The sequence below is a fragment of the Saccopteryx leptura genome, chromosome 13 (assembly GCF_036850995.1).
Source record: "Saccopteryx leptura isolate mSacLep1 chromosome 13, mSacLep1_pri_phased_curated, whole genome shotgun sequence".
NCBI classification, from domain to species: Eukaryota; Metazoa; Chordata; class Mammalia; order Chiroptera; family Emballonuridae; genus Saccopteryx; species Saccopteryx leptura.
Genome location: NC_089515.1, coordinates 25,093,612 through 25,118,278, shown reverse-complemented (window position 1 = coordinate 25,118,278; position 24,667 = coordinate 25,093,612). Strand labels below are relative to the sequence as shown.

General features: G+C 57.7%; 2 protein-coding genes across 7 annotated transcripts; one reads left to right on the top strand and one right to left on the bottom strand.

The window, feature by feature from the left end:
- Nucleotides 1-442: 442 nt before the first annotated feature.
- On the top strand, nt 443-8,463 carry NFKB2 (nuclear factor kappa B subunit 2). Of its 5 annotated transcripts, none has more exons than XM_066355136.1 (23): nt 443-571; nt 1,856-1,948; nt 2,230-2,311; nt 2,436-2,476; nt 2,748-2,846; nt 2,926-3,077; nt 3,331-3,437; nt 3,528-3,686; nt 3,971-4,075; nt 4,204-4,289; nt 4,372-4,510; nt 4,747-4,875; nt 4,970-5,179; nt 5,258-5,399; nt 5,774-5,888; nt 5,979-6,192; nt 6,334-6,503; nt 6,605-6,707; nt 6,811-6,962; nt 7,095-7,164; nt 7,330-7,502; nt 8,014-8,125; nt 8,223-8,463. In XM_066355136.1, exons 2-23 carry the CDS (start codon nt 1,928-1,930, stop codon nt 8,342-8,344), a joined length of 2,703 nt encoding a protein of 900 aa, XP_066211233.1. In that variant the 5' UTR covers nt 443-571; nt 1,856-1,927; the 3' UTR covers nt 8,345-8,463. The 5 variants fall into 5 exon arrangements, with proteins under 5 accessions (XP_066211233.1, XP_066211231.1, XP_066211232.1 ...); XM_066355134.1 differs by having other exon boundaries at nt 8,220-8,463; XM_066355135.1 differs by lacking the exon at nt 443-571 and adding an exon at nt 1,627-1,734 and having other exon boundaries at nt 8,220-8,463.
- A 108-nt stretch (nt 8,464-8,571) lies between these two features.
- PSD (pleckstrin and Sec7 domain containing) lies at nt 8,572-24,287 on the bottom strand. Of its 2 annotated transcripts, XM_066355741.1 has the most exons (18): nt 24,238-24,287; nt 23,860-23,989; nt 21,296-22,032; nt 20,938-21,040; nt 20,082-20,430; nt 18,909-19,349; nt 17,566-17,760; nt 17,321-17,401; nt 17,046-17,158; nt 16,359-16,417; nt 16,158-16,247; nt 12,578-12,621; nt 11,031-11,221; nt 10,874-10,944; nt 10,611-10,768; nt 10,295-10,439; nt 9,876-10,019; nt 8,572-9,384 (listed from the first exon to the last, which is right to left on the bottom strand). In XM_066355741.1, exons 3-18 carry the CDS (start codon nt 21,947-21,949, stop codon nt 9,154-9,156), a joined length of 3,069 nt encoding a protein of 1,022 aa, XP_066211838.1. In that variant the 5' UTR covers nt 21,950-22,032; nt 23,860-23,989; nt 24,238-24,287; the 3' UTR covers nt 8,572-9,153. The 2 variants fall into 2 exon arrangements, with proteins under 2 accessions (XP_066211838.1, XP_066211836.1); XM_066355739.1 differs by lacking the exons at nt 23,860-23,989; nt 24,238-24,287 and adding an exon at nt 23,270-23,395.
- Between the last annotated feature and the right edge of the window lie 380 nt (nt 24,288-24,667).

Sequence of the window (24,667 nt, the reverse complement as noted above, 5' to 3'; positions counted from 1 at the left end):
GAGGCCGCCAGATGGCGTCATGGGCCCGACTGCAAGATTAACTTCCTCTTCTGCTAACTTCCCGGCAGCCGGGCCCAGCTCTGAGGGCTGGGGCCCGTCAGCTTCCCCCTGGGGTTCCCCGGTTTCAGAGGCGGCCAGGCGTTAGGCACAGAATAAGCCCAGTAGTAGCGAGGCTGCCAGCTGTTTGAGGCAGGCCTGGGTGAGTGAGGAGACTGGAGTCGGGGACCTTGGCCGGGGGATGGCGCTTCTTCAGCGGATCCCGCCTCGGGCTGATCCCTGGCTGGAGCTGGTGCCTGGCTGACTGTCATCCCCACACCCCACTTTGCCCGCATATTTCCCTCCTCACCGGGCACGCCTGAGTCGCTCCTGATTGGCTCTGGGCGTCCGGAGTTAAACTTTCAACCAATGAAAAAGGGCATGGGCATGACGTATGGAAACGTCACGGGAATTCCCCCCTCCCGGGGGCGGAAAAGGGGCTTTCCCGCTGGAGCCTTGGTGACCCGTGGGGTGTCGCGACCCATCCGAGGTGGGTCGGGCCTGGAGAGAAGCCCGAACCGGAGCCGCCGCCGCGGTGAGTGGCCGGGTTCAGACCCAGGGTGGCCGAGACACGGGGAAGAGCGGGAGGAGGGCCCTAACAGAAGGAGCGCCAGGGCTAGAGAACGGCCTGTGCACACACACGCAGAGCACACACACGAACAACACACCCTGATACACATCGACATCCTTGTACAAAAACACGAGGACCCGTACGTTTGCTGGCGAGTGCACAGCATCGTCCATGTAGTCAGACTCGCACACACTTACACACGCAAACATGCTCACCCGTTCACAGGTGCCTGGATCAATACCCTTCACGCACAAACTCAAAGATATATTCACCTGTGCCCTTACATGTCCAGACAAGCTCAGACATGTTTCCACACTGAGAACTTTAAGGACACTCACCTGTTGCACACGCATGTTAACACCATGCACAGTCAACACGCACTCCAGCACATGGAGCGAAATACACTTGTATACCTGTGTTGGATACACACACGTATTACACACAGCTCTATAGGACTGGGGCAGGGGCGTGGGCACCCGTGGCAGGTGCGTTGTGGGAATCAATAGCTGTCGAGATGCTTCGGGGAGAGGGGTCCATCCCAGGGAGGAGACACCTTTCCTTCCCCCATCCCACGGCCCCAAGAGACCGGTTCTTGGGGCAGAACCCCGGGCCCCCCCCCCACTGGAAAGAGCCCCCGCCTACTAGCCTTCGGGGAGGAGGGCTTCCTACGGCAGGAATGTCCCCTCAAAAGCCCCCGGGTGAATCAGCCGTGGTCTCTCTCTGGGTAGAAAATCCCAAGGTTGCTCCTGGGTGGGGGAGGGGGAGGGGCGGGAGGCGGGCCTCGCCCGGGACTAGGAGCCTCCCAGGCCTTGAACGCTCTACTCCCTGGCACCTTTCCTGGAGGGAGGAGTGGGGTCTAAACCCCACAGGGGCTTCCCTAGGTCTAGTTGCCCCTCTGCCCACAGAGAGGGTGCGGGCATCCTCAGGCCAGTGCTGACCTGGCGCCCCTCCCGCTATGGGGGCGTGACCACACGTCATTTCCAGGCCCGCCCCCTCCGGCCCCGCCTCCCCCTGGTATTTTCGGGACTTTCCTAAGCTGTTCTAACTTTCCTGCTCCTTCCCCGGCCCAGCCCAGCCCAGCTCCGGATCTCGCCCTCCACCGGATCTCTCCCGCCACACCCGGACGGGTAGCTGGAGGAGATCCGACCCTCCCCCAAATCTGGGCCCCCCTCTCTCCCGCACTCCGGTCTTGATCTGTCTCTCTCTACCTCCCCCCGCCCCCCCACCGCACTTCCCCCTCCACCTAAGGCGGGAGCCTGAAACTCTAGGAAAGAGAACTCGGCCGGAGCCACCAGACAGAACCGGGCCTAGCCCAGAGACATGGAGAATTGCTACGACCCAGTGAGTCACTCTGCCTGGCCCCAAAGCCGGCCGGCTGGCCCGCTGTGTTTGTCTGATTGTCTGCGGGTCAGCCCGAGTCCCCTCTGCATCGCTACACCTGTAATGCCCTCAGATGATCCCAACCTGCCGGTTAGTCTATCTGTCTGCACACTGCTTCCAATGGAAGCTCTCTTATGGGAATGAAGAGGAGAGGGAATGAAAACTGAGGGCTTAGAGAGCTGGGAGGTGGAAAGCCCTGGGGTGACTCCGAATCAGCTACCATCTATCTGTCTCCAAATCAGGGTCTGGATGGCATCATTGAATATGATGATTTCAAATTCAACTCGTCCATTACAGAGCACAAGGAACCTGCCCCAGAGACAGGTTAGTAAGTCTTGTAACCTCTCCTTGTCTTAGAGGGAGGGAGAAGGGAGGAGTGTGTGCCTTCTGCCTTGGGGATGGGCTCAGATCCTGGATCAGCAAGGTCCTTCTGTCCTTCTGTCCCCAGCTGATGGCCCCTACCTAGTGATCGTAGAACAGCCTAAGCAGGTGAGTGAATGGAACAGATGGTGTGGGATGGCTTCAGCTTTGGGGCAAATCAGGTAGTTGTAGCTGGGTGGCCATGGGGAAGATCACTGACTACAAAAGCCACTTCTGGTTGGGACGGTTGGCTGCTACTGATCACAGTGGTATGGTTGTGGCTCAGGACAGACACTACCAGTGGGTAAGGTCACTGCTGGCAGGGGGTGTGGCTTGCTGGGGGACGGGGGTGGGGGGGGTCTCTTCTGGTCACAATGTCACTCTACCCTGGGACCTTCAGCGAGGCTTCCGATTTCGATATGGCTGTGAAGGCCCCTCCCATGGAGGACTGCCAGGTGCCTCCAGTGAGAAGGGCCGGAAGACTTACCCTACTGTCAAGGTGAGCAAGGGTGGTGCTTGAGGGTGGGCTAGTGGACAGTGTATCCAGGGGTATTACTGACAGCCCTCAACTCTCCCAGATCTGTAACTACGAGGGACCAGCCAAGATCGAGGTGGACCTGGTAACACACAGTGACCCGCCTCGTGCTCACGCTCACAGCCTGGTGGGCAAGCAATGCTCAGAACTGGGGGTCTGCGCCGTGTCTGTGGGGCCCAAGGACATGACTGCCCAGTAGGTGCCCCCTACCCTTGGCCCCCACTGGCATGCCCCCTCATTGCCTGCCAGTCCTAGGCCCCAGCTCACCTCTATGAGCTTAGCATCTGACCAAAGGGAGAGACTGAGGTTGACCCCAGAACTCAAGACCCCAAGTAAAAACCAGAAAAGCATCCTAGAAGAAATAGAATTAAGATGAACCTGGCAGTGGGGCAGGTGCCTCAGCAGGAAAGAACTGCCTGCAGTAGCTCTGACTCCCTCCTTTACCCAGATTTAACAACCTGGGTGTCCTGCATGTGACCAAGAAGAACATGATGGAGATTATGATACAAAAACTTCAGAGGCAGAGACTTCGCTCCAGGCCTCAGGGTCTTACTGGTATGGTGGGAAGGGGAGTAATGGGAGGTGGTTATGGAGAAAGTAGAGAAGGAGGAAGAGTCCAGAGGTCACATTCTGCCCACTGCCCAGAGGCTGAGCGGCGGGAACTGGAGCAGGAGGCCAAGGAGCTGAAGAAAGTGATGGATCTGAGCATTGTGCGACTGCGTTTTTCCGCCTTCCTTCGAGCCAGTGATGGCTCCTTCTCCCTGCCCCTGAAGCCTGTTATCTCCCAGCCCATCCATGACAGCAGTGAGTATCTTGATTACCTGGGGTGCAAGACCTGAGTCTCAGAGAGAGTATGAGAGGCAACCTCAACTGGTGGTCAGATAGTTCTGCGTTTGAACTTGGCCCTGCCACGTATAAGCTGAGTGATCTTGAGCAAGTCATTTTTCCTCTCTGGGTATGGCTTCTGTCTTGGCTAAATGAAGATACTAGTGGGTTGTTCAGATAATGATACAAAGCACCTGGCTCCACAAATGGAGCCATGACTCCGACATCATCTCAAGTAATTGATATTCCACCCCCACCCCCAGAGTCTCCTGGGGCCTCAAACCTGAAGATTTCTCGAATGGACAAGACAGCTGGCTCTGTGCGGGGTGGAGATGAGGTTTACCTGCTTTGTGACAAGGTGCAGAAAGGTAAGTCTGGAACCCATGCTGGGAGCTAGGGATGCTGGGTGTCAGGATTGGGGGCCAGGTCAACTTCAGGACAAACAGCCCTGGAGGTTCTTCTAGGAGCTGTGGCCAAGCTTCAATTTTCCCTGTAGATGACATTGAGGTTCGGTTCTATGAGGATGATGAGAATGGATGGCAGGCCTTTGGGGACTTCTCTCCCACAGATGTTCATAAACAGGTAACCTAGGGATGCCAGCAGAACTGGGGGGGCCCATCTAGGCTAAGGCCTCAATGACACCTTATGTCCTTCTTCTGCCCAGTACGCCATTGTGTTCCGAACACCTCCCTATCATAAGATGAAGATTGAGCGTCCTGTAACTGTATTCCTGCAACTGAAACGCAAGCGTGGCGGGGATGTCTCTGACTCCAAGCAGTTCACCTATTACCCTCTGGTGGAAGGTGGATCTGGGCTGAAGATCCCAGGGGGGCTGGAGGGAGGTGGCTGGGCTGGAAAGTCCCAAGAACTAGATCAGGGTACCCATGAGTCAAGCTAGGAGTGGGGAAGGTCCCAGTAAGAGGTAGTCCTAAGAGACAGCCTGAGGGCTTTGGGGGAAAGGATCATTACTAAACTTGGGACAGGGTTCTTGAGTGGCCCATGAGTTGGGTTCTAACATCGCATTTCCCTCTGCCCCCAGACAAGGAGGAGGTGCAGCGGAAGCGGAGAAAAGCCTTGCCCACCTTCTCTCAGCCCTTTGGGGGTGGCTCCCACATGGGTGGAGGCTCTGGGGGCTCGGCAGGGGGTTATGGAGGAGCTGGAGGAGGAGGTGAGGGGGTGCTGGTGGGATGAAGGGTGATGGAGGAGGGAGGGGTGAAGAGAAGTTCTGGCTGGTGCCCCCTCCCAACAGACTGTCTCCACAGGTGGAAGCCTCGGCTTTTTCCCCTCTTCCTTGGCCTACAGTCCCTACCAGTCCGGAGCGGCCCCAATGGGTTGCTACCCGGGAGGCGGGGGCGGGGCTCAGATGGCAGCCAGGGCGCCTGTCAGGGATGCTGGGGAGGAAGCAGCCCAGCAGACTGCGTCCCCCGAGGTCCCCCAGTGCAAACCGCAAGGCCCAGAGCTGCTGCAGCAAGGTATATTCCCGGAATTCGGGCAGTCGGGATGCTGGGGTGGGGGACCTAGCCCGCGCCCACGCCTCCTGTCGCCCACAGCTCGGGCGTACAATGCACGCCTGTTCGGCTTGGCTCAGCGGAGCGCCCGAGCCCTGCTGGACTACGGCGTCACTGCGGACGCGTGCGCGCTGCTGGCGGGACAGCGCCACCTGCTGACGGCGCAGGACGAGAACGGAGACACGTAGGTGGGCGGGCGGCGGGGAGAGGGGGTCCCAGGGTGGGGGTCCGGCACTCGGCATCCATTGGAAGGTCGTAGGGTGCTCTGAAGTTGAACAGATCCGCTTTCAGGTCCCGGCTCGCTATGTACTAGTTATGTTCAAGGTACTTAATCTCTCTGTACTTAAGTTTTGTCTACTGTTAAAGGGGCACAACATTAGTACTTACCTACCTACCACAAAAGGATTATGTCCAGGTGCTGCATTGCCCCTGTAGATGTCCGGGCTCAACCGGCCCCAGCGAGAGAGATTATGGAGGCTGTGGGGTTTAGAGAGTAGAGGATGCTGATTGACTGGGCGTGCTAAACCAGGGTCTCAATCCCCAATCTTCAATCCCCAGGCCGCTGCACCTGGCCATCATTCACGGGCAGACCGGTGTCATTGAGCAGATAGCCCATGTCATCTATCATGCTCGCCACCTCGGTGTAGTCAACCTCACCAACCACCTGCACCAGGTGAGGGCACCTATTGGTGAGGGGCTCGGGATTAAAAGGCAAGTGAGTCTAGGCCAGGAGTGGGCCTGGCTCACTCTGTCTGTTCCGCAGACGCCCTTGCACCTGGCGGTGATCACCGGGCAGACCAGCGTGGTAAGCTTCCTGCTGCAAGTAGGCGCAGACCCTGCACTGCTGGATCGTCATGGAGACTCAGCAGTGCACCTGGCACTGCGGGCAGGTGCCAGTGCCCCTGACCTGCTGAGTGCGCTGCTGCAGAGTGGGGTTCCTGCCATGACCCAACTGTTGCACATGCCAGACTTCGAGGGTGAGTTCTTTACTTCATCTGGATCAGGGGCAAGGGTAGAGACCAGGGAGGGTGAGTGGTGAATGCCTACAGCAGAAATAAGGTGTAGACGTTGGCTGGTCTGGGGGCCACAGCTACAGGCTGAGTATCCTGTGTCCCTAGGGCTGTACCCAGTACACCTGGCAGTCCGTGCCCGAAGCCCTGAGTGCCTGGATCTGCTAGTGGACAACGGAGCCGAAGTAGAGGCTGCAGAGCGGCAGGGGGGCCGAACAGCTCTGCATCTGGCCACAGAGATGGAGGAGCTGGGGTTGGTCACCCATCTGGTCACCAAGGTGGGAATGAGGACTGTGGAGGGACCAGGGACAGTGGAGATTTGACAGAGGGACAGCCAGTCAGTTGGTGCTGTGATCAACCACTCCCTTGTACCCCACAGCTCCATGCCAACGTGAATGCTCGAACCTTTGCGGGAAACACACCCCTACACCTGGCAGCTGGACTGGGATCCCCAACCCTCACCCGCCTTCTTCTAAAGGCTGGTCAGTCTTGCTCTCGGGACAGGACTGGGAGGAGAAAAAGGGGTGCTTCCCAGGCCCCCCTTTCCGATCCTAATGTGGGCTCCCGTCGCACCTCCCCCCCCAGGCGCTGACATCCATGCAGAGAACGAAGAGCCCCTGTGCCCCCTGCCTTCGCCTCCCACCTCTGGGAGTGACTCAGATTCCGAGGAGCCTGAGAGGGACACCCGAAGCGGTTTCCGGGGCCACACGCCTGTTGACCTCACTTGTAGCACCAAGGTGAAGCCAGCTTGGAACCAGAAGGACCAGGGGACAGGGCGTCTGGGCTTAGGGATGGGGTACAAAGTATCTGGTACTTGGGCACAAGGACTGGACTGGGATAGGGGTGAAGGCTGAGGTTTGTCTTTGCAGGTGAAGACCTTGCTGCTAAATGCTGCTCAGAACACCATGGCACCCCCTCTGACACCACCTAGCCCTGCAGGTGAGATCTCTGCATTCACTCCCAGCCCCCACTCCCTGCTCACAGAGGTCTCTTCTCCTTCAGGACCTCTAAACAGGAGTGCCTTATCTGTCAGATGGCCATGGAAGAAAAGTGGCCAGTACCTGTGCCCATCTCTGGAGGTAACTGTATTTATGTCCCCCTCAGGGCCAGAGCTGCCACTCGAAGACACAGTTCTGCAGAACCTAGAGCATCTGCTTGATGGGCCAGGAGCTCAGGGTAGCTGGGCAGAGCTGGCAGAGCGGCTGGGGCTGCGCAGCCTGGTGGACACGTATCGGAAGACAGCCTCGCCCAGCGGCAGCCTCCTGCGCAGCTACAAGGTCAGGCCCCCCCCCCCCCCCCCGCCTGGGCCTGCTTCCTTTCCCATCTTTTTTTTTTTTTTTTCTGAAGCTGGAAACAGGGAGAGACAGTCAGACAGACTCCCGCATGCGCCCGACCGGGATCCACCCGGCACGCCTACCATGGAGCGAAGCTCTGCCCACCAGGGGGTGATGCTCTGCCCATCCTGGGCGTCGCCATGTTGCGACCAGAGCCACTCTAGCGCCTGAGGCAGAGGCCACAGAGCCATCCCCAGCGCCCGGGCCATCTTTGCTCCAATGGAGCCTTGGCTGCGGGAGGGGAAGAGAGAGACAGAGAGGAAGGCGCGGCGGAGGGGTGGAGAAGCAAATGGGCGCTTCTCCTGTGTGCCCTGGCCGGGAATTGAACCCGGGTCCTCCGCACGCTAGGCCGACGCTTCCTTTCCCATCTGATTCCAGGCGCTCCCCTGTCCCCTGGGCTCCTTATGCCATATCCTGATTAACTCAGGTTCTCAACCCTCTTTCTTCCACCCAGCTGGCTGGTGGGGATTTGGCAGGCCTGCTGGAAGCTCTGTCTGAGATGGGTCTAGAGGAGGGGGTGAGGCTGCTAAGGAGTCCTGAGGCCCAAGACAAACTGCCCAACACAGGTAAGAGTGTCCAACCTAGATCATCTGGGCTTGGAGAGCGGGAGGCCCAAGGCCTTGACTCTTCCCTATCCCCTCCTTGTGTCCACTTCCCCAGCAGAAGCGAAAGAGGACAGTGCCTACGGGAGCCAGTCAGTGGAACAGGAGGCCGAGAAGCTAGGCCCACCCCCTGAGCCACCAGGAGGGCTCTGCCATGGGCACCCCCAGCCTCAGGTGCACTGAATTGCCGTCTATTCATCAGCCCCTTCCTGGGCCCTTCTGTACAGCATCCCCCCAATTCCAGTCCTTATTTAACACCCCATGCCCACCCACCCCCAATTGGGATAAATAAAGGATTCTCATGGGGAAGGGAGAGGGTCCTGCCCTCTCCCCAACTTATGGTAGGCCTTGAGTGATTTGTCCTACCCTGGCCCCAAGCTAGGCGCAGGGAAGAAAAGGAGGTCCAGCCAGCAAGTCCAGAGCAGTTTTAATGGGGGTGGAGGCTGTACAAAGGGCAGGTCCCACTGAAGGAGGGAAAGCAAGGCCATGCTGTCCCTGGCCTGTGTATAGGGGCTTGGGCATGGACACCCTTTCTCCACCTCTGGAAAGAGAGGGTTTGAGCCCTCAGAAAGGAAGGAAGGGAAACCAGCTTACCCCCAACTCCTGGTCTCTGTCTGAGCCAGGCCCCAGGATGGAGGGGGACTGCTGGTGTCAGGGGTGGGAGTGGTCTCAGCAGAAAGCAGAAATGTTGTCAGGCCTCCCCCACAAAAAAAAAAAGCATCAAAAATCCAGAAGCCCTGGCTTCTCCCGCCCTAGTCCCCAATACGAAAAAGTGCAAAACATTATCACAAAATGGGGGTCTTGGAGGGACCCTCAGCCTAGGCTCCTGAGGCCCATGCCCCAGCCCTGCACTGCCCCGGACACCGCGTCCGGCGCGGTAGGGCCCTGGGCCAAGGGCCCTCGGGTGGCCCGAGGCCAGCCTGGACTCAGGTAGGGCCATGTCATGCAGGTGCCCGGCAGGCACTGCCCCCCCACATACTCCCACCCCCAACTCAGGGCTTCCGCCGCCCACTGCCTGCCCTTGCCCGAGGCTCTGAGCCATGACACTGAGCCCGGGGCTGGCTGGAGGTATTGGGCTGCAGGGAGGGACTGGAGTGAGGTAGGGGGACTCCATCCTCCGCGCTCCCAGCCTGGGCCAGTGCTGCCTCTACTGCGTCCAGCTCTTCGCTGCCAGCCTTCAGCTTGACCCGAAGCAGCGCTGCGTATGTACCGTAGCGGGATTTCTGAGGCAGAGGGGCGGGGCTGTCAGCCAGCGCTCCACCCTCTGCCCATCTCATCCTATCTCACCCCATTCTACCCGGTCTAGACCCTGGAGGGATGCCAAAGAAAGCTAGGAGATGGCAGGTTCTTGCCCACTTCTGAAGCTCCCAAAGCCTTCAGGGACTGTGACAGGATCCCCTGGTAGGTTGGTGATGCTCTGTGGGCTCTTTCCAGAATGCCAACTGTAACATCCAACTGTTTCTTGAGCCTTTACCAGAGTTGGGAAAATTAAGCACTGGACAGAGACATCTCACTTCATGACCCTAGTGAATACAGAATATCCTCCCTGTTCCACAGAAGAGGAAACTGACGCTGAAAGTGATTAAGTAACCTGCCCAAGGTCGCCAAGCTCGTCTCCCTCTTAGGAGTCGATGCCCTTAACCACTAGTCTGAGCCTATTCTGGGACGCGGGGCCCTGCTAATGGAGAGAGGTGCCCAGGGCTGGGAGGCTCACCTCGAACTCCAGGTAGGCCTCTTTCTGCCGCTGCTCCTCCGCCTCTTTGCCCCGGGCCTTCTTGCCCAGGAGGGCAGCCCGGTGTTCCCGCAACTCACTTGCCATGGCCTTCAGCTTGGCCTCATGGGTCCGCACCTGCTCCTCCTAAAGGCCAAAGGAGCACGCTCAGTTACTCTAGCACACACAATTCCTTTGTGCAAGTTTATTTAAAAGATGTCCCTTCCTTAGAATGAACCAAGTCCTGTATCTGGATTCACAGCATGGTAAGTAGAGCGGAGGGTTTCAGCCTGCGCTCACCCTGCCATGACAGTGTCCTGGTGAGTGGACAGCCACATAATCATAGCCAGCAGCCTTGAGTACAGTCGGCCTGGGCCTGCCCTACTCCACCCCACTGGCCAGGTGAACAGAGACCGCAGTACCTGAGAGAGGCGGGTGGCAGCGCTGGGCAGCAGAGGGCGGCTGAACTTCTTCTGGGAACTAACAGCAGCTGGGAAGGGGGGTGCAGAGAACATGGCGGCCACCACATTGATGCGAGTGATCCAGGACTGCATCTGCTCCAGGCTCCTGAGGAGAGAGCACAGACACTTGCGACCTGGGCCCAGGGTTCCTATCCAGGAGTGTCAGCCCTGGCTCAGTCTGTGGCTTGAGAAGGAAAGAATCAATCCAGGAACAAGGGAGGGGAGCAAGTTGGGAGTGGAGAGAAGGGTCTCAGACAGACAGGAGGAAGGCACTCACGGAGCCTGAAAGAGGAAGACCCGCCAGTCTGCTGTGCGCAGGTAGAAGACATGGGGCCTCTTGCTGTAGTCGTTGGCACGAGTGGCCAATGCGTGGTGGATGCTGATGGCATTCTTAAGCTCTGCCTCCGACAGGGCCTTCCCAGGCTGGTACTCCTCCTGAGGGGGTGCCCATCTTGTCCTGGCCACAATCCCAGCCTGGCCAGCCCAGCTCAGCTACACTCCCAAGTCAGCTCAGTCCCCACCCCTGGGCAGGCCCCAAACCTTTTGCAGGTAGAGAATCATGCCCTTGAGGATGCCGTGGAAGCTCTTCCAGCCCCGCTTGCCCCTGGGTGCTGGGAGGGAAGGAAGACAGGTCACAGCAGGACTGGGCCGGGCCCATTCCCATCTGGCTCCCAGACCCTCCCACCGGGCCACGTACTCTTCCTGCAGTCGGGGTCTGCGTGCACCTTTCGCACCAGGGCCCCGTGCTTGTAGACGGCAGCCCCGGGCTCGGGAGTCAGGTCCAGGAAAGGGCTGGAGCCGCTGCCACTGCCCCCGCTGACCCTCTTGATGACCTTGGGGTTGGGGTCAGCCAGCTCAGACAGAGAGCGTCTCAGCTCCTCCTCGTCTCTGCAGGTGTGATCACCTCAGAGGGGGCTGGCCACGAAGCCACACCCCCCCCTGCCCCACCAGGAAAGCTCCTCCATCCAGTGTTTGTAGAGATGGGGGATGCTGCTCTCAAAGGATGTGGCTTCACTCAGCCTAAGGCACCTGGAGCCACGGCCCCCAGTCAGGTCTGCCTACTCAGGTCTAGGATCCTTGAGGCAACATGGCCCTTTCCTCAGACTAGAGCTCCCAAGGGTAGAGCCATGTCCGTCCTTTCCTTCCCTCTTGTGTACCAGCCCCACCCTCTCTATTTCCACACACACACCCTCATACCCTCCACCAGGACAGACACATGCCTGACTCAGCTGTCTTAACCTCACCCAGCACCAGCTCACAGCCTGTTGACTAAATGGTGGCAGAAGTAGCTGCTTCCTAGTCTGCAGGCTCTGTCAGATATCATCTAAAAAGTCTCATTCTGTCTGGTCACTCCTTGCTCAAGAAACTTAAAGGTCCCAGTTGCCCCCACGTAGAGCCTATTAACACTGCCGACATTCTCCTTCCACTCTCTCCCTTCCGACCTGGCCCGCTCCTCCTGGTCTCCCCACCCTATGCTCATTGTAGCCACCACATATTTGCCTCCCAAATATCAACTTCCCCCTCTCTCTTCCCAAGCCAAGGCTTCCGCCTCTTTCAAGGGTGCTTCCAAGTCCCAGTCCTTCAAGGAGCTTTCCCAGCACCCCAGTCCTGAGCTCTGCCTCCTCTGGGGTCTTCGCTCCCACCTACTGGGAGTTCCCAGCTAAACTGAGCAGTGGCTGGACTCTCAGCAGAAGCCAGAAAATATGAATGATCTATCGACTGTTTAGATGAGAACACTACTGTCAGACTGAGGGGTCTCAAGGCTAAAATTAGAACTTCTCTCTCAGACTGGACTCTTCTGAGTCTCTGTTTCCACTGGGGCTATAAGAGTACACAATGTGGTCCCTTGTTCTGTAACATTTTGGGTTCCCTAGGGCCAAGGGGGGGGGGACTCCTGCACTATGGGCTCAGAGCCCTACCATCAGAGACTTCTGCTTTCCCAGTAGGGTCGTCAAGGGACCTCCCCTTCAGCACTCCGCCACTCTAGAGGGCTGACAGTGGCCACTCACCCCAACCCAGCTTGTCATAACAACCCAGCTAGAGACAAGACACAGAACTCCAAGTCCAGGCAGGCATCTCCAAAGAAGGAAGTGAGGCCACTTCACTAGCTCTCATGGCCTCACCTACCTCCCCTGCCCCCCAGCCATAAGAATCACAAGGCCTACCTCAGCTCTCTCCGCCTCTCCAGGCAGACCTTTCCCCAAATCCCCAACCCCAGCCCCACCGCACAGCCCCAGGACTCACATGGCCCACTGCAATTTTTCATTCTTGATGGAGCTGTACAAGGCCTGGAGAGAGAACAAATCAGGGCAGTGTGGGTCAATCCCCAGGGAAGGTGCACCATGAGCCCCACTGCCAGAGCTCAGGGCCCTCCCTCCCAGCCTGGGAAGGAGAAAACGGGGGGAGAGGGCAGCAGTGTGTAATGACCAAGAACACAGGTCTGGAACAGAGTACTAGAGCCCACGCCCAGCTCTGCCGCTTTAACTGCAGGACTTGAAGCAAGTATCCATGGAGAACAAGCATAGCAACATGTGTTTAATGAAGGGCAAGCAATGAGCACAGGGCATCCTGGCATATGACTGACGCACAATAAATGGCAATGGCTGTTACTATCTTTACTGTTGTTATTGTTAAGAGATCATCCTGCTCAGAACCTGGGTGGGAGAAGCACAGTTCTGGAGGAAATGGAAAAGAACAGCCCTGGAAGTTCTCCTTTCCCAGATGTGCTTTGGGCCTGTCCCATAAGACAAAGCCACACAAAGCACATGGGGAAACTGAGGCTCAGGAATGGGAACTTACTCTGTCACCTCCTTCCTTGATTACAAGAACATTCTCTCATGGCTCCCAATGCCAGGACAAGCTGAGACCTTCCTCCAACCCAGACTACACCACCAAGCCAAATGCCAGGGTGATCCAGCTCCCAGCCCACTCCTATACTTCATGTTACCCGAGGAGTGAACATTAGTTTAAAAGGTAGTTTTAGCTTCCAAACCCTGCACACCCAAACTCCCAGTGAGTTCCTGAACCAGTCACATTTCAGTACAGTTAGCCTGGGGTGGTCAGAGGAGAGAAGGAGCTCTAGGAGTAGCATAGGAGACCCTTCTTCTTGGTAGTGGCCTGCAACATGGGTTCACACTAGTGCCTCCCGTTGTGGGGGTGCTTCTGACAGCCTGTCTGAGTGGGTGTGTCCCCAGCATGTGCAGGTTGGGCTAAGCGTGGTGTGTGATGCTGTCTGCATGTGAGTTGAGTGCAGTGGTGACGTCGGCACCTTCTCTGTGATGGGACACAACCCCCCACCCCCCACCCCAAGGTCTCTGATTCTCTCACTGCCCACTGCCATGCCAAACAGCCCACACCGTGTTTAGGATTGAGCACACCCCACAAACTCCATCCCACACAAGGCACCAACCCAGGCTTATGCACACACAGCTTCCTGCACACAACCAGCCCAAACCGTGCACACTTAAGACTCTAAACCTTCGCTCTCCAACTCTCTGGCCAGGAGGCTGGGGTGTCCACAAACATCTAACATGAAATCCTTGTCTCTAACCTTCCAGTTCATCTCTGCCCCTTTTGGCACCCAACTACATCTTCATTCCAAACTCCTAAACCCCATCCCTGAGTTATGCTACCATCTGGAAGGCTCAAAGGCCCATTAGTTTGAGATACCTACCTTGATAAGAGGGTCTGTGCTCTACCCCCTCCAGTCCATGCCCACCCCTACCATGGGCTACCACGGGCTCAGTCCCCGCTGGGCTCCCCCCTCAGCCCCACCGATGCCACCCTCTGCTCTTGCTGCCTAAGGTGCCCCCCCCAGCCGCCCCCTCAGACGCGCTGCTCTCAGCAACCCCCTCGGTCGCCCCCCAGCTTGGCGTGGGCCGCAGCCCCAATGCTCTCACCGCTTTTTTCTTTTTGCGGTTCTGCAGGCGGCTGACCACTAGGTCCGTGTAGAGCACGGGCTTGAGACTGCGCGAGCGCTGCGGCCAGCCGTAGCACAGGGTCTCGGCGCCGCGGTGGGTGCGCCCGTAGCGCACAGAGCATAGCGAGCGCGAGCGCAGCCGCCCAGCGCTGCTGTGGATGCTGTTGACGCCGATCATGCTGGCCTGGCCGGCGCGCCGCGGCCCCCGGCCATGCCCCCGCCCGCCTTCGGCCCCGGACGGCCCGGACAGCTAGCGGACGGCTTCCCCGACAGCCGGCGCGAGCGGCCCGGCCCGGCTCCCACCGACGCAGCAGCGCGCGGCGGCGGCGCTGTAGACTCTGCAGCTCCGCGAGCAGGAGGGGGGCGCCGACTGGGAGGGGAGAGGAGAGCGAAGGATGGGGCGGGGACGGCGCAAAATGGAAGCGTCCGACCCAGAGGGGAGGGCTCCCGCGGCGCACCGCCACGGAGGAGGGGCCTAGGAAGGCCAGTGAAGAGCACCTGCGTGGGGGCGTACTACACTGGGGGTGCACGGGCGTTGCGAGCCCCTAGGCGGGGGACTGGAAAGGTCTGCGGACCCTAGGGTCTAGAGCACCCTCTTTGCTCGTCAGAGATGAGGAGGGACATTGAGGAGAGGTCGGAACCCCTCCCAGCGGCCTTTTTTTTCTTCTTTAATTAAGCCAGGATGGGCCAAGTGGCGCGACGGTGGGGGAGGCTGGGGTCCGCCTTTGAATCGCCCTGGCCTCATCCAGCTCCCTGACGCAGATACCTCATACGCACGTGTGTGTATCCCAACTCCTGTATACACAACCCAGTTTACAGACATACACTCCAACTAACCAGATGCACCAATTCACACCCCAACTCACGGACACTACAAATTCAGGTGCATACCTCGAAATTTAGTCTTTGACCCACAAACGTACACCCTCTACTCATGGACACTTGTCATAATTCAGACAGTCAATTCATAGATGTATACTCCAACTCAGGCACATTCTAAATTGTAAGTCCTCAAGCACAAACACACCCCGAATCAGACAAACCCTCTGATTCACTGATACCCTAAATCTTACATATACAACTCAATTCAAGCATACCCCCCAACTCACAATAGAGAACCCCCACTCAGATACATACCCAAACTCAGAAACTAATACAGTTCAAGACAAGCCCAAGGTCACACCTGTGCAGTCACATTTCTGTGGTGGCCCAGAGACCCCTTTGCTAACCCTGGGGGTTTCGAATGAGTTCAGGCCTTCTTGGATAAAAGACCACTGATCAGAGAGAGGAGTGAACCCACGGTACCCAGTGCCCCTCCTCCTCCCACCCAACCAGCCTCAGGGTAATTGACTCTTCAGTGGGCCTGGGCGCAGGCCTGCCCAGCAGAGATCCAGAAGCACAGTATCTAGTCCCAGTTTGGCGCTAAGTCACTGCCAGAACTTGGAAAACCCTTTGTCCCTCTCAGGCCCGTCTAACTCAACATGCCTCTTATGCAGCAGTACCAGGATGACCTTTGTGATTGTAAACCCTGGGGCAGGGGAGTGATGGGGGAGGAGTGAGGAGATATACCTGTGTGCCCCTCACCCCACGCAAGGACCCTTCCCACCCTCGGTGAATACAGGAGGAGGAGCACGGATGAAGACAAATGCTAGGTCCAGAGCCGCCAGATCACGCGTTTTCCAGAGCCACCTCCCCTCCCCCACTCTGCGCAGCAGCGACTACACGCCAGTGCGCATGTGCTGGAGAGCCAGGGGGAGGGGGCGGTACCCAGACTGAGTCACGAGAGTCTAAGCTCCTTTGCAGGAACTAAGGGCCGAGAGGCGCCTCTCGGCACCTTCCTCTGACTCCGTTGGCAGGTCCCCTATCCCTCCCCTCCAGCTATCTCTACCCTGCCCCGCCCCCCACCTTGAGCAGCTCCCTGGGGAAGTCGCCGCCTTCGTTGAGGCCCTCCAGGTTCCCAATGAAGTCTCCGCAGGTCATGCGCTTCCCGATGTTCTAAGGGAGGGAACAGACACCTGTGAACCTGGGTGGCCCTTGGCCTTCCAGTCTTTGATGTCTCTAGACAGGGGGTGCTTTCTGGGCTCCCTCCCACCAGACCTCACTCACATGGCCATGGAGATCGGTGTTCAGTAGCATGAGAGCGCAGGTCAGTGTGTGTGCACCGTCTACGGTAGAGTTGACATTCAGCGTCTACCACGTCCCAGGGATTCTTCCCACAGCGCCCTTACCCAGACTTCCAGCTCATCCCCTGCCCCCTTTCGAGAATCCTTCCACTTTTGTAAGGCCTGAAGCCCCTCAGCAAACCTTCTCAGGAGCAAAGACCTCTCTCTTCCACCAGATCCCTCAGAAGGGGCCTCGCCCTCTTCTCAGGCAACCCTCCCTAGCTCTCTCAGGTGCTGGGGGTGTGCTTGCTCCCGAACACCAACATGCCAGTGTCTCTGCACTAAACACAAACAAGGGGGCCTCACACAGTAGTGCAGACCAGTGCAGCCAAAAAGTCCCCACTCAAGCCACATTTTGCACATGTCAGTGAACAACAGTATGTAATCACACCTGCCACCTGCCTCTTCACAGCACACTCTAGTCTAGACCCTAAGAATGTGCCTGCCCACATGCACAGTTCCACATCCATGCAGTCATGTCAGCACTGTCTGCACACATACATGCTCACATGCCTGCAAGCTCGTGCATTCGTTCACTCCCCCCACACACACTCATGCACCTATGCACATGCACACAATGCCCATTTGCCTCAGAGACCAGCCAGGAAAGCCCAGCCCCTGGCCTCCTCACCCTCTGAGGACAGGGCTCCAGGATTGCACTGGAAGTATCTCTGGGAGAAGTGGGCCAGCACGCGCTCCCGTTCCTGGGTCTCACCCATTAAGGCCAGCTCCTTCAGGAACACCCTGGGAAGGAAGGAAGAAGGAGAATGTCACTCCCATCTATGGTCCCTTTACCAGTTAGCTCTGCCTCTTGGTCATGCATGCGCAGCCTCAGAGGAGGCATAGCAGAGGCCCTGCACACCAGGCCTGGGAGATGGGGCTGCCCTCAAAGGGCTCAACACCCACCTGAGAGCTTGGTCCAGAGTCATGCCCGTGAAGACAAAGAACTTGAGGTACTCTCCAGCCACGAGTTTGCTGAAGTCATTGCTGTGGGCAGGGTAGGGAGACAGGTGGAGTCTCAAGGGGAAGTGTCAAGGGGCCAGAAGGGGTTACCTAGAAACCTGGGGGCATTAGATGGAGGGGATGGTGGAGGCACTGCCCTCAGGATGCATCCCCCGCCCGCCTTCTCAATCCCAGCTCAGTGACTTTACTTCTTGCCCAGGTGCCGGGCCACATCAGCCTTCCTGAAGCCATCTAGTCGGTATAGCCTCTTAGCTAGGCGCTGCGCAGCCTCCAGGTCTGCTTTCTGCCCATTAGACAAGGTGTCCGTGCTTCCCAAGGCTAGCCGCTCTGTGCTGTCCAGCTCTGAGTCTGAGTCAGATATTAGCTGGCTCAAGGGTGGTTCGCTGCCAGGGTAGAACACCAGCTCAGAGTTGGGGCAGGTTCGCAGGGGCTACCCAGATCCTTCCTCTGCCTCCAGACCAGATGACAGAGAAGGGGAGACTGGGACATGGGGAAGACATTTTTTTTTCTCCAGAGAAGATTGTATAGGTTCCCTCCATTATTACCACCTCTGTGGAAGTCCTGCCTCAAGTCTAACCCACATCCATCTTGCTGCTGTGGGAGTTCTGACTGCTTTCCCAAAGCTCCCTAAATTTCCTGCAAGACACAGATTCCCCATCACTATACACCACCATACTCAGAACATAATCTTCTATCTCTAAGAATATGGGCAAGGGTGACACAGGCTGTCAGGGAGGAACAGTAGACACTCAAATATTTGAGGGCAACAGGGACACCTTTCTGCTCCTATGTCTTTCTCCTCCCACCTTTTAGGGAGAGTAGCCTCCTCCTTGGTTCTTCTACCCACAAAGAAGCAGGCTCTCAGATAGAGGGGACTGGGGGTCAAAGTGCTCCCCCTCATCTCCTGTCTCCTCTTTTCCTTCCCTTCCCACCCCAGCTGCTCCACTTGCAAAGCCACCTGTCACCCAGAGACAGAGGCCGGAAACTCCTGGTTGCTAGGCAACACTGTCTCCCTGGCCACCCCCTCCTGTTGCCATGGCTTCCATGACTGAGAGGGTAGCTGGCAGAGGGGAGAGCAGAAAGGTTAGACTGATGAATGGACTTCCTGGAGAAGGGTGAGAGACTCTTGATTGGAGGGGGAGGTGGCATGGGAGGGAGGCCATGGGAGAAGCTGGTCGCTGCATCTTTGGGAGAAGCCTCCAGACTGGGTGGGGGTAAGGTCACAGGAATTCTAAGCAGATTGGAGGCTCTGTCTGGGAAGGGAACGACCCTCTTGGAGAGAGAGGAAGGTGTTCTCTTTAGGGATTCTTCAATTCTGAATCATGATTTCTTAAGTCACTGGATCTGAGACCAAGGGGGTGGGCTGTAAGGGGCTCTCCAAGTGGGAAAACAGGACATCTACATCTCCTAACCACCCCTATCAGGGGTCAGAATTATAAACTACATCTTAACACTCAGTCTCTGTCTCTTGGAACAGTTATTCCTGGAGCCCTGGGGGCCTTAGGTCTGAGAAACCAAAGGAATCACTCACCTGCCCAGAGGTGCTGCCCCCAGCCCAAAGCTGTCCTCTGAGTGGCAGGGACTAGGGGGCTCCCTCCCTGGGGCCTGCTTGGCCACAGCCTCTGCCTCCTCTTCCTCCCCTCTCTGTGTCCAAGGCCCATCAGCAGCAGAGCTGGTACCAGAATCCGGTTCAAGAAGGGCAAGTGGGGCAGGAGCAGGGGGATCAGGCCGGGGGGCTGGGGGTTGGGGAGGCAGCTCAAAGGTGAAGAAGGGACTCTGGGTTGGGCCAGGTGAGGCCAGAGCCTCCAGTGAGGCAAGGCTGGTGTAGGAGGTGCCCTTGGCCCGGTGTGACTCCAAGATGGCTTCGAACACACAACTGAAAGAGTCAGGCCCATCAGCCGAGGGGCTGGTCCCAGGGAGAAAGGGCACAGGGGACTTGAGAGGCCCCAGGTGAGGCATCCGGGTGCCTGGCCTGCAGGGGCAGGGAGAATCTCTGATCAGGGGCCCGGAGGACAGCAATTAGGCAGCATTTCATTGAACTTCCATACTGACTTTGTGAAGGGGATTATCATCCCCTTTTCACAGGCCCTCAACCCCTTTTAAGAAGTCACCCAGACAAGGACTCCCCACCACAGGTTCTCCAAGCTATTTAGTGCCCCTGGGGCACACCACCCCTACCCATCCCCAGCACCCAATCGCCTTCCTCTCTCCCTCCCCGCTAATCTCCCTTTTTCCTCCTCCCTGATCCTCTCCCCTCCTGCCATCCCATTTCTATTTATGGCAACATCTTAGAAAAAGATGAGGCTCCAAGCCGCGGTGGGGTGTGAGACGGAGAGAAAAGCCCCCACATTCCCTACTCTCCCACCAAGATCCAGGATCTGAATTGATGCTCCCACACCCCCAGGCTTGCTTCTGGCCTCTGGCCTTCACTCAGCCCCATTCTTCACTAGAACCCCTTTCCTCCTCTATCCTGGCTGCCCCCTATCTTCCTGGGTTCTTCCTGAGGGCTCCACATCCCCAGTATTCTGCCAGTCCTCAAGGTTTTGTCCACAATCTCCTGCCACACCACCCTATTGGCACCACCAGCTTGGTCTTGACCTTCCCAGCCCCACCATCATCTCTATTTCAGTCCCTTTGACCCCAGCCCTGCCCCTGGGCCAGTAGGAAGGGGCAAGCCACTTTCCTCTCCCACTACCCCACTCACCGGGTCCCCTCCAAGGCCTCAAACACCTCGTCGTCGACATCCTCTTCCCCACCTGCCTCATCCTCATCCTCATTGCCACTGCCCAGGCTGGGCTGAGGGCCAGGACGTGGAGCAGGTGGGCGGGCAGTGCCAGGCAGGCCCTCCGAGCTGGGTTGACTTTCGATGGCTGAGTCAGCCTCTTCCCGCTCAGCCAGCACTTCATCGATGTTGGTCTCACGGTAGCACCTCAGGGGCACCGTGTCCAGGTCTGTCTCGGAGTATTGGGCTGCTCGCCCCACAGCCACCCCAGAGCCCTGCCCCGAGCCCACCCCAAGTAGAGATGGGGGGGCCTGTTCCGGGGGCTTAGCACCTGCAGTATGCACAGGCATCCCAGTCAGGAGGTTATCCGGGTCAGCTTCCTGATGCCCCCCACATCTCCTGTCCTGACTCTGTTCTAGGAACTCACCCCACTGCCTCATATTGGTGGGAAGTTCTTTCACTGTCTAACCACCATTCCTCCTGCTACAAACTCAGCTTGTTCCTGGTACCAGTGGAGCTCATTTCAAATCAAGTTCTTGTCAGACAATTTTGAGGGGCCTGAACAGAATCAGCCTCTTTTCTACTCCCAAGTTCTGATCCTTGATACCCTGCCAGCTCCGCCTTCCACTACCCAGCTTCCTGCAGGTGCCCACTCCAGCTGCCACCCCAACCCCCTCCCATTCTAACACAGATGGAAAGATTGAGGCCTGGAGAGGCATTAGCTGACTGAGGAGCCCAGGAAAGGATGGGGGGGGGTTAAAGGAAGACTCTCTACCATGCCTCAGCTGCTGTGGAGAAGAACCTATCCTGTTCCCCTTGCCTCAACCCTAGGCCTTACCTGAGCTGGGGGGGCCCAAGGAGCCATAGAAGAATTCCCATTTGGCTCGAGCGATTCTCTGGGCATGAGAGGAGATTTCCCGGGGTGAAGACCAGGTATCCCCCTAAGCCAAGGCGTAAGAGATAGACACAGACACCCAGAGATAAAGTCAGACATACAAAGATACAAGAACATGGGATAGAAACACAAAGAAAAACACACAGGGACAGAGATGGAGGTTCAGAGGCAGAGGTCAAGAAGAGACAGACTTAGGGTTGAAGGATTCGATGAATAGCCCCTGGGGCCAAAACTGCCAAGAAGCTAAGTCTTGCCCCTTCACTGGGACTCGGGTTCCAGGGAGCCTAGGGAGGTTGCATACCTGGTTCAGAAGTCCAGTGTCAGCAGGTCCTTGGAATAGTGTGGCCAGGTGCTCAGAGGGCCCCCCCAGCCCATTGGGAAGAGAGGAGTAAAGGCCATCTGCCCCAACCTGAGGTTGGGCTGGTGGCCCGTGTAAAAGGCCCTGGCTGCCAGGCAGAGCTGAGCCTCCTCTGGCTGGGAGTGGGTCTGAAGTGGATGCCTCCAGCCGCAACTTCCGGTTGCAGCCAGGCCCAAGGGCTGCAGTGGGCCTGGGAGGAGAGACCCCACCCAGGTCCCAGCTCCGACTCAAGCCTCCAGGAGCAGGTAGCCCATTCAGTGGCCTCACACTGGCCTTCTCCACAAAGCGGAATATGACCACAGAGCTCTGGGCCCCTGGTGGAGGCTGCCCAGTGGGTGAAGAGGGTGCCCAGGGTGAAGGAGCAACACGGGGTGAAGGGGGGCCACGCAGGGGTGTACAGGGTGCTGTCACACGTCCCAGGTCCCGGCCTCGGGGACCTGGACCTGCTACCCGCCGTAGCAGAGAGCCTGTGCTGCCATACATGCTGGCTGGGGGACTCTGGGGCACGGGGCCTTCGGGGAGCCAGCGGCGCGGGCATCGTGGTGGGGAGATGGCACAGTCGCCTTCCGAGCAGAAGCGCATGGCACCCTGGGCCATGCTGGGGCCTGGGGTCAGGCTGGGGGGGCAGGGATGGCGAGGCCAGGCGGGGAGTGAGGGGGCAGCATGCTCTTCAGACAGGCCTGCAAGAGAGGAAGGGGAGCAGGGGGTGAACTGCCGTGGACTTGAATAGGCAGGAGAACAGAGACAGGGAGAGGAAAGCTGGCTGGGACCACTGAGCACGACAGGCCTTGCCTATTCTGGGAATATGGCATCATTGATCTCACCCCTTGGGGTAATCAGGCCTCTTGCTTGGGCTACTTCCATGGAGGCCTGAGGAGAAAAGAGTGTCCCACCCAATAAGCCCCTGGATCCTCTCCTTCTGTCTGGGGACCCTGAACATCACCCTGGGAGGAGGGAGGAAGCCATTTCGGAAGCTGAGTGAGCCCAGAGTCCCTGTGGCATTTTTGAGCTGCTTCTGGTGGAGGAAGGGTAGAGCTAGTACCCCACCGTCTGGACCGGAAGTGTCAGCCAACCATTGCTATCATACTGCCATGAGTTCCCCACAGTTTCTCTTATGGAGGCCCCAATTCAGGCCCCCTGGAAAGAGAGGAAAGAAGAATTGAGGGAGGGAATTATATACGGACCTTTAAGGGGCTGAAAGGTACAGGGTGAAGGGGAAAAAAAAGACCTGAATAGAGGCCGGTGCCCCTAATACATACATGTTGAATGGGAAAAGGACATTTTTGTTCATAATACAGGTACACACACTCATGCGCACACACATACTTAAGGACAAATATGTCAGTATACAGTTAAACACTACACCTTCCAGCACATACAGATAGAGGCACATATACACATTGCTCAAAGACACACCCTCACACACTCTTACACTCATAACAAATATGTGTGTAATGGAAAGACACATGCTTGTCTTACACACACACTGTCATCAAACAGGAACACACAAAGAGATACCCAAATACACACACGGGACCCTCATCTTCCAATGCTCACAGATACACGGGCATATCAAATACAAAGACCTACTGGTCACAGTTACACACAAATACAGATGCACACTCACACCCATACTTAAGCAGGGACACACACCCTCTCTCCCAACCCCCACCAGTCACTGGTCTCTGGAGGGGGAGGCTGGACCAGACCCTTCTCTTCTCCTTCTCTCTCAAGGGTTATGACAGATCTTGTCCAGCCCAGGAGGGACCATAACGGGGTAAAGGAGCCTCTGGTGGCAATGCAGGGTAGGGGCAGAGGTCAGGAACAGCAACCCTGCCAGTCAGGTGCCTGAAGCTCAATCGGGGCCCAGCATATCCCCAGTGGTGCAGCCTGGACTCGAGCCGCCTCAGTACTTACCGCTGCTCGCTTGGAGCTGAGGCCGAGAGGCAGGGGAGAGGCTGGGCCCAACTCAGCTGTGAAGGCAGCGCGGCTCCCGCTTGCTCTCGCTTGCTCCGGCTTGCTCCAGGCCCACCCGCCTCTCAGTCCCTCCTCCTCCCCCTACGCGCGGCTCGGGCAGAGATAATCCCACCTCCCCAACTCCCGCCCTCTCCCAGAGCCCTGAGCCCAGGAGGCTGTCCCCCACCCCTCGACGTTAGGTTTCTACTGGGCTCTCCCGCCAATCTGAGACCCGCCCCTGACAAGGGGGAAGACGTATGGCATCCCTGGTTCTGTTCCCCAACCCTCACGTGCCGCACCCTTATCGTGTCCACGTCCCTCTCGCCCACCGCTCCCTGAGCCACACGCAAGACCCAGCTGCACACGCGTGTCCCTCTCCAGACCCCATGCGTGTCCCTAGGAGGTTGCCACATGACCTGTTACATGCCAAACGCGCTCCCGCCCCCACGAGCACGCGGCCGCGCCAAGCACACGGTATGGGTGTAGACCGGACCCGCCCCCTAAATCCAGTAGAGCATCAATTTATGGAAGCGAGACTTAGGGTACTCCACCTCAAACCCTCCGGGGTTCTGAGTGTCGGACCCAGGAGACTCAACCCTGACCACTCGCCCAGGATGCAGCAGGAGGGACGGTAGTCAGACTTCAGAAAGAACTTCCTTGATGCCTGAGTTAGGTGCTCATCTAAGGGTAAGAGGTTAGACGGGATGACTCCAGGATTGAAGGTAGTGGGAAACAAGCAAACCTTGTGCCCTTGGCCAAGGTAAAAGGGGGCCCACCTATTTTTAAGAAAACGCCGCTAGAGTTACTATGGCAACTGCTCTCCTAGGGAAAGCCAGGACAGAAAGATGGTGACCTCGGAAGGAAGAAGGGGTCTGTTTGGGTGGTCAGGGGGCGCGAGGGCGTGCGAGGCGGGGACGCGCGGGGCTCACCGCGGGGAGGGGCGGCGCCGGCTCCGCGTGGTGCTGAAGGGGACAGCGCCAGATTTGTCGCACTGCGCAGGCGCATAGGCGATAACAAACCGGGTGGGGGGGAGAAGGCTCTTGGCCCGAGGTGGTGTTCGCCCACAAAGCTCTATCTTAGCAGAGGTGTATCCTTCCAGCTAGCCCCTCCCCAACAGGCTGGGGAAGAAGGAGCAAGTCCCTCACCCAAGATGACCCTCTTTGATCCTTCCCCGCTGCTAGCTTTTCTCTTCTCGCTGCATTGGGGAACGAGGGTGTGTGGAAAGAATTCTGGGAAAATCTAGTTCTTTATCCCGACTCGCTTGACCCTGGATAAGGCGCTTTCTCCCCAGAGCCCTGGTTTCATCTTTAAAGGAAAGTGACAAGACAGACCGGCCCACCTTGCAGTGGTACACGAAAC

Excerpts from the sequence above, each read along its gene's own strand:
- PSD (XM_066355741.1), bottom strand. The coding sequence starts at position 21,949 with ATGGCCCAGGGTGCCATGCGCTTCTGCTCGGAAGGCGACTGTGCCATC. Across the intron at positions 12,622-16,157 it reads TCCCCAGGGAGCTGCTCAAG|GCCTTGTACAGCTCCATCAA; the intron begins GTGGGGGGCGGG and ends TTCTCTCTCCAG. Across the intron at positions 10,769-10,873 it reads TGATTCTCTACCTGCAAAAG|GAGGAGTACCAGCCTGGGAA; the intron begins GTTTGGGGCCTG and ends GCACCCCCTCAG.
- NFKB2 (XM_066355132.1), top strand. The coding sequence starts at position 2,051 with ATGCCCTCAGATGATCCCAACCTGCCG. Across the intron at positions 4,076-4,203 it reads TTGTGACAAGGTGCAGAAAG|ATGACATTGAGGTTCGGTTC; the intron begins GTAAGTCTGGAA and ends TTTTCCCTGTAG. Across the intron at positions 7,503-8,013 it reads GCCTCCTGCGCAGCTACAAG|CTGGCTGGTGGGGATTTGGC; the intron begins GTCAGGCCCCCC and ends TCTTCCACCCAG.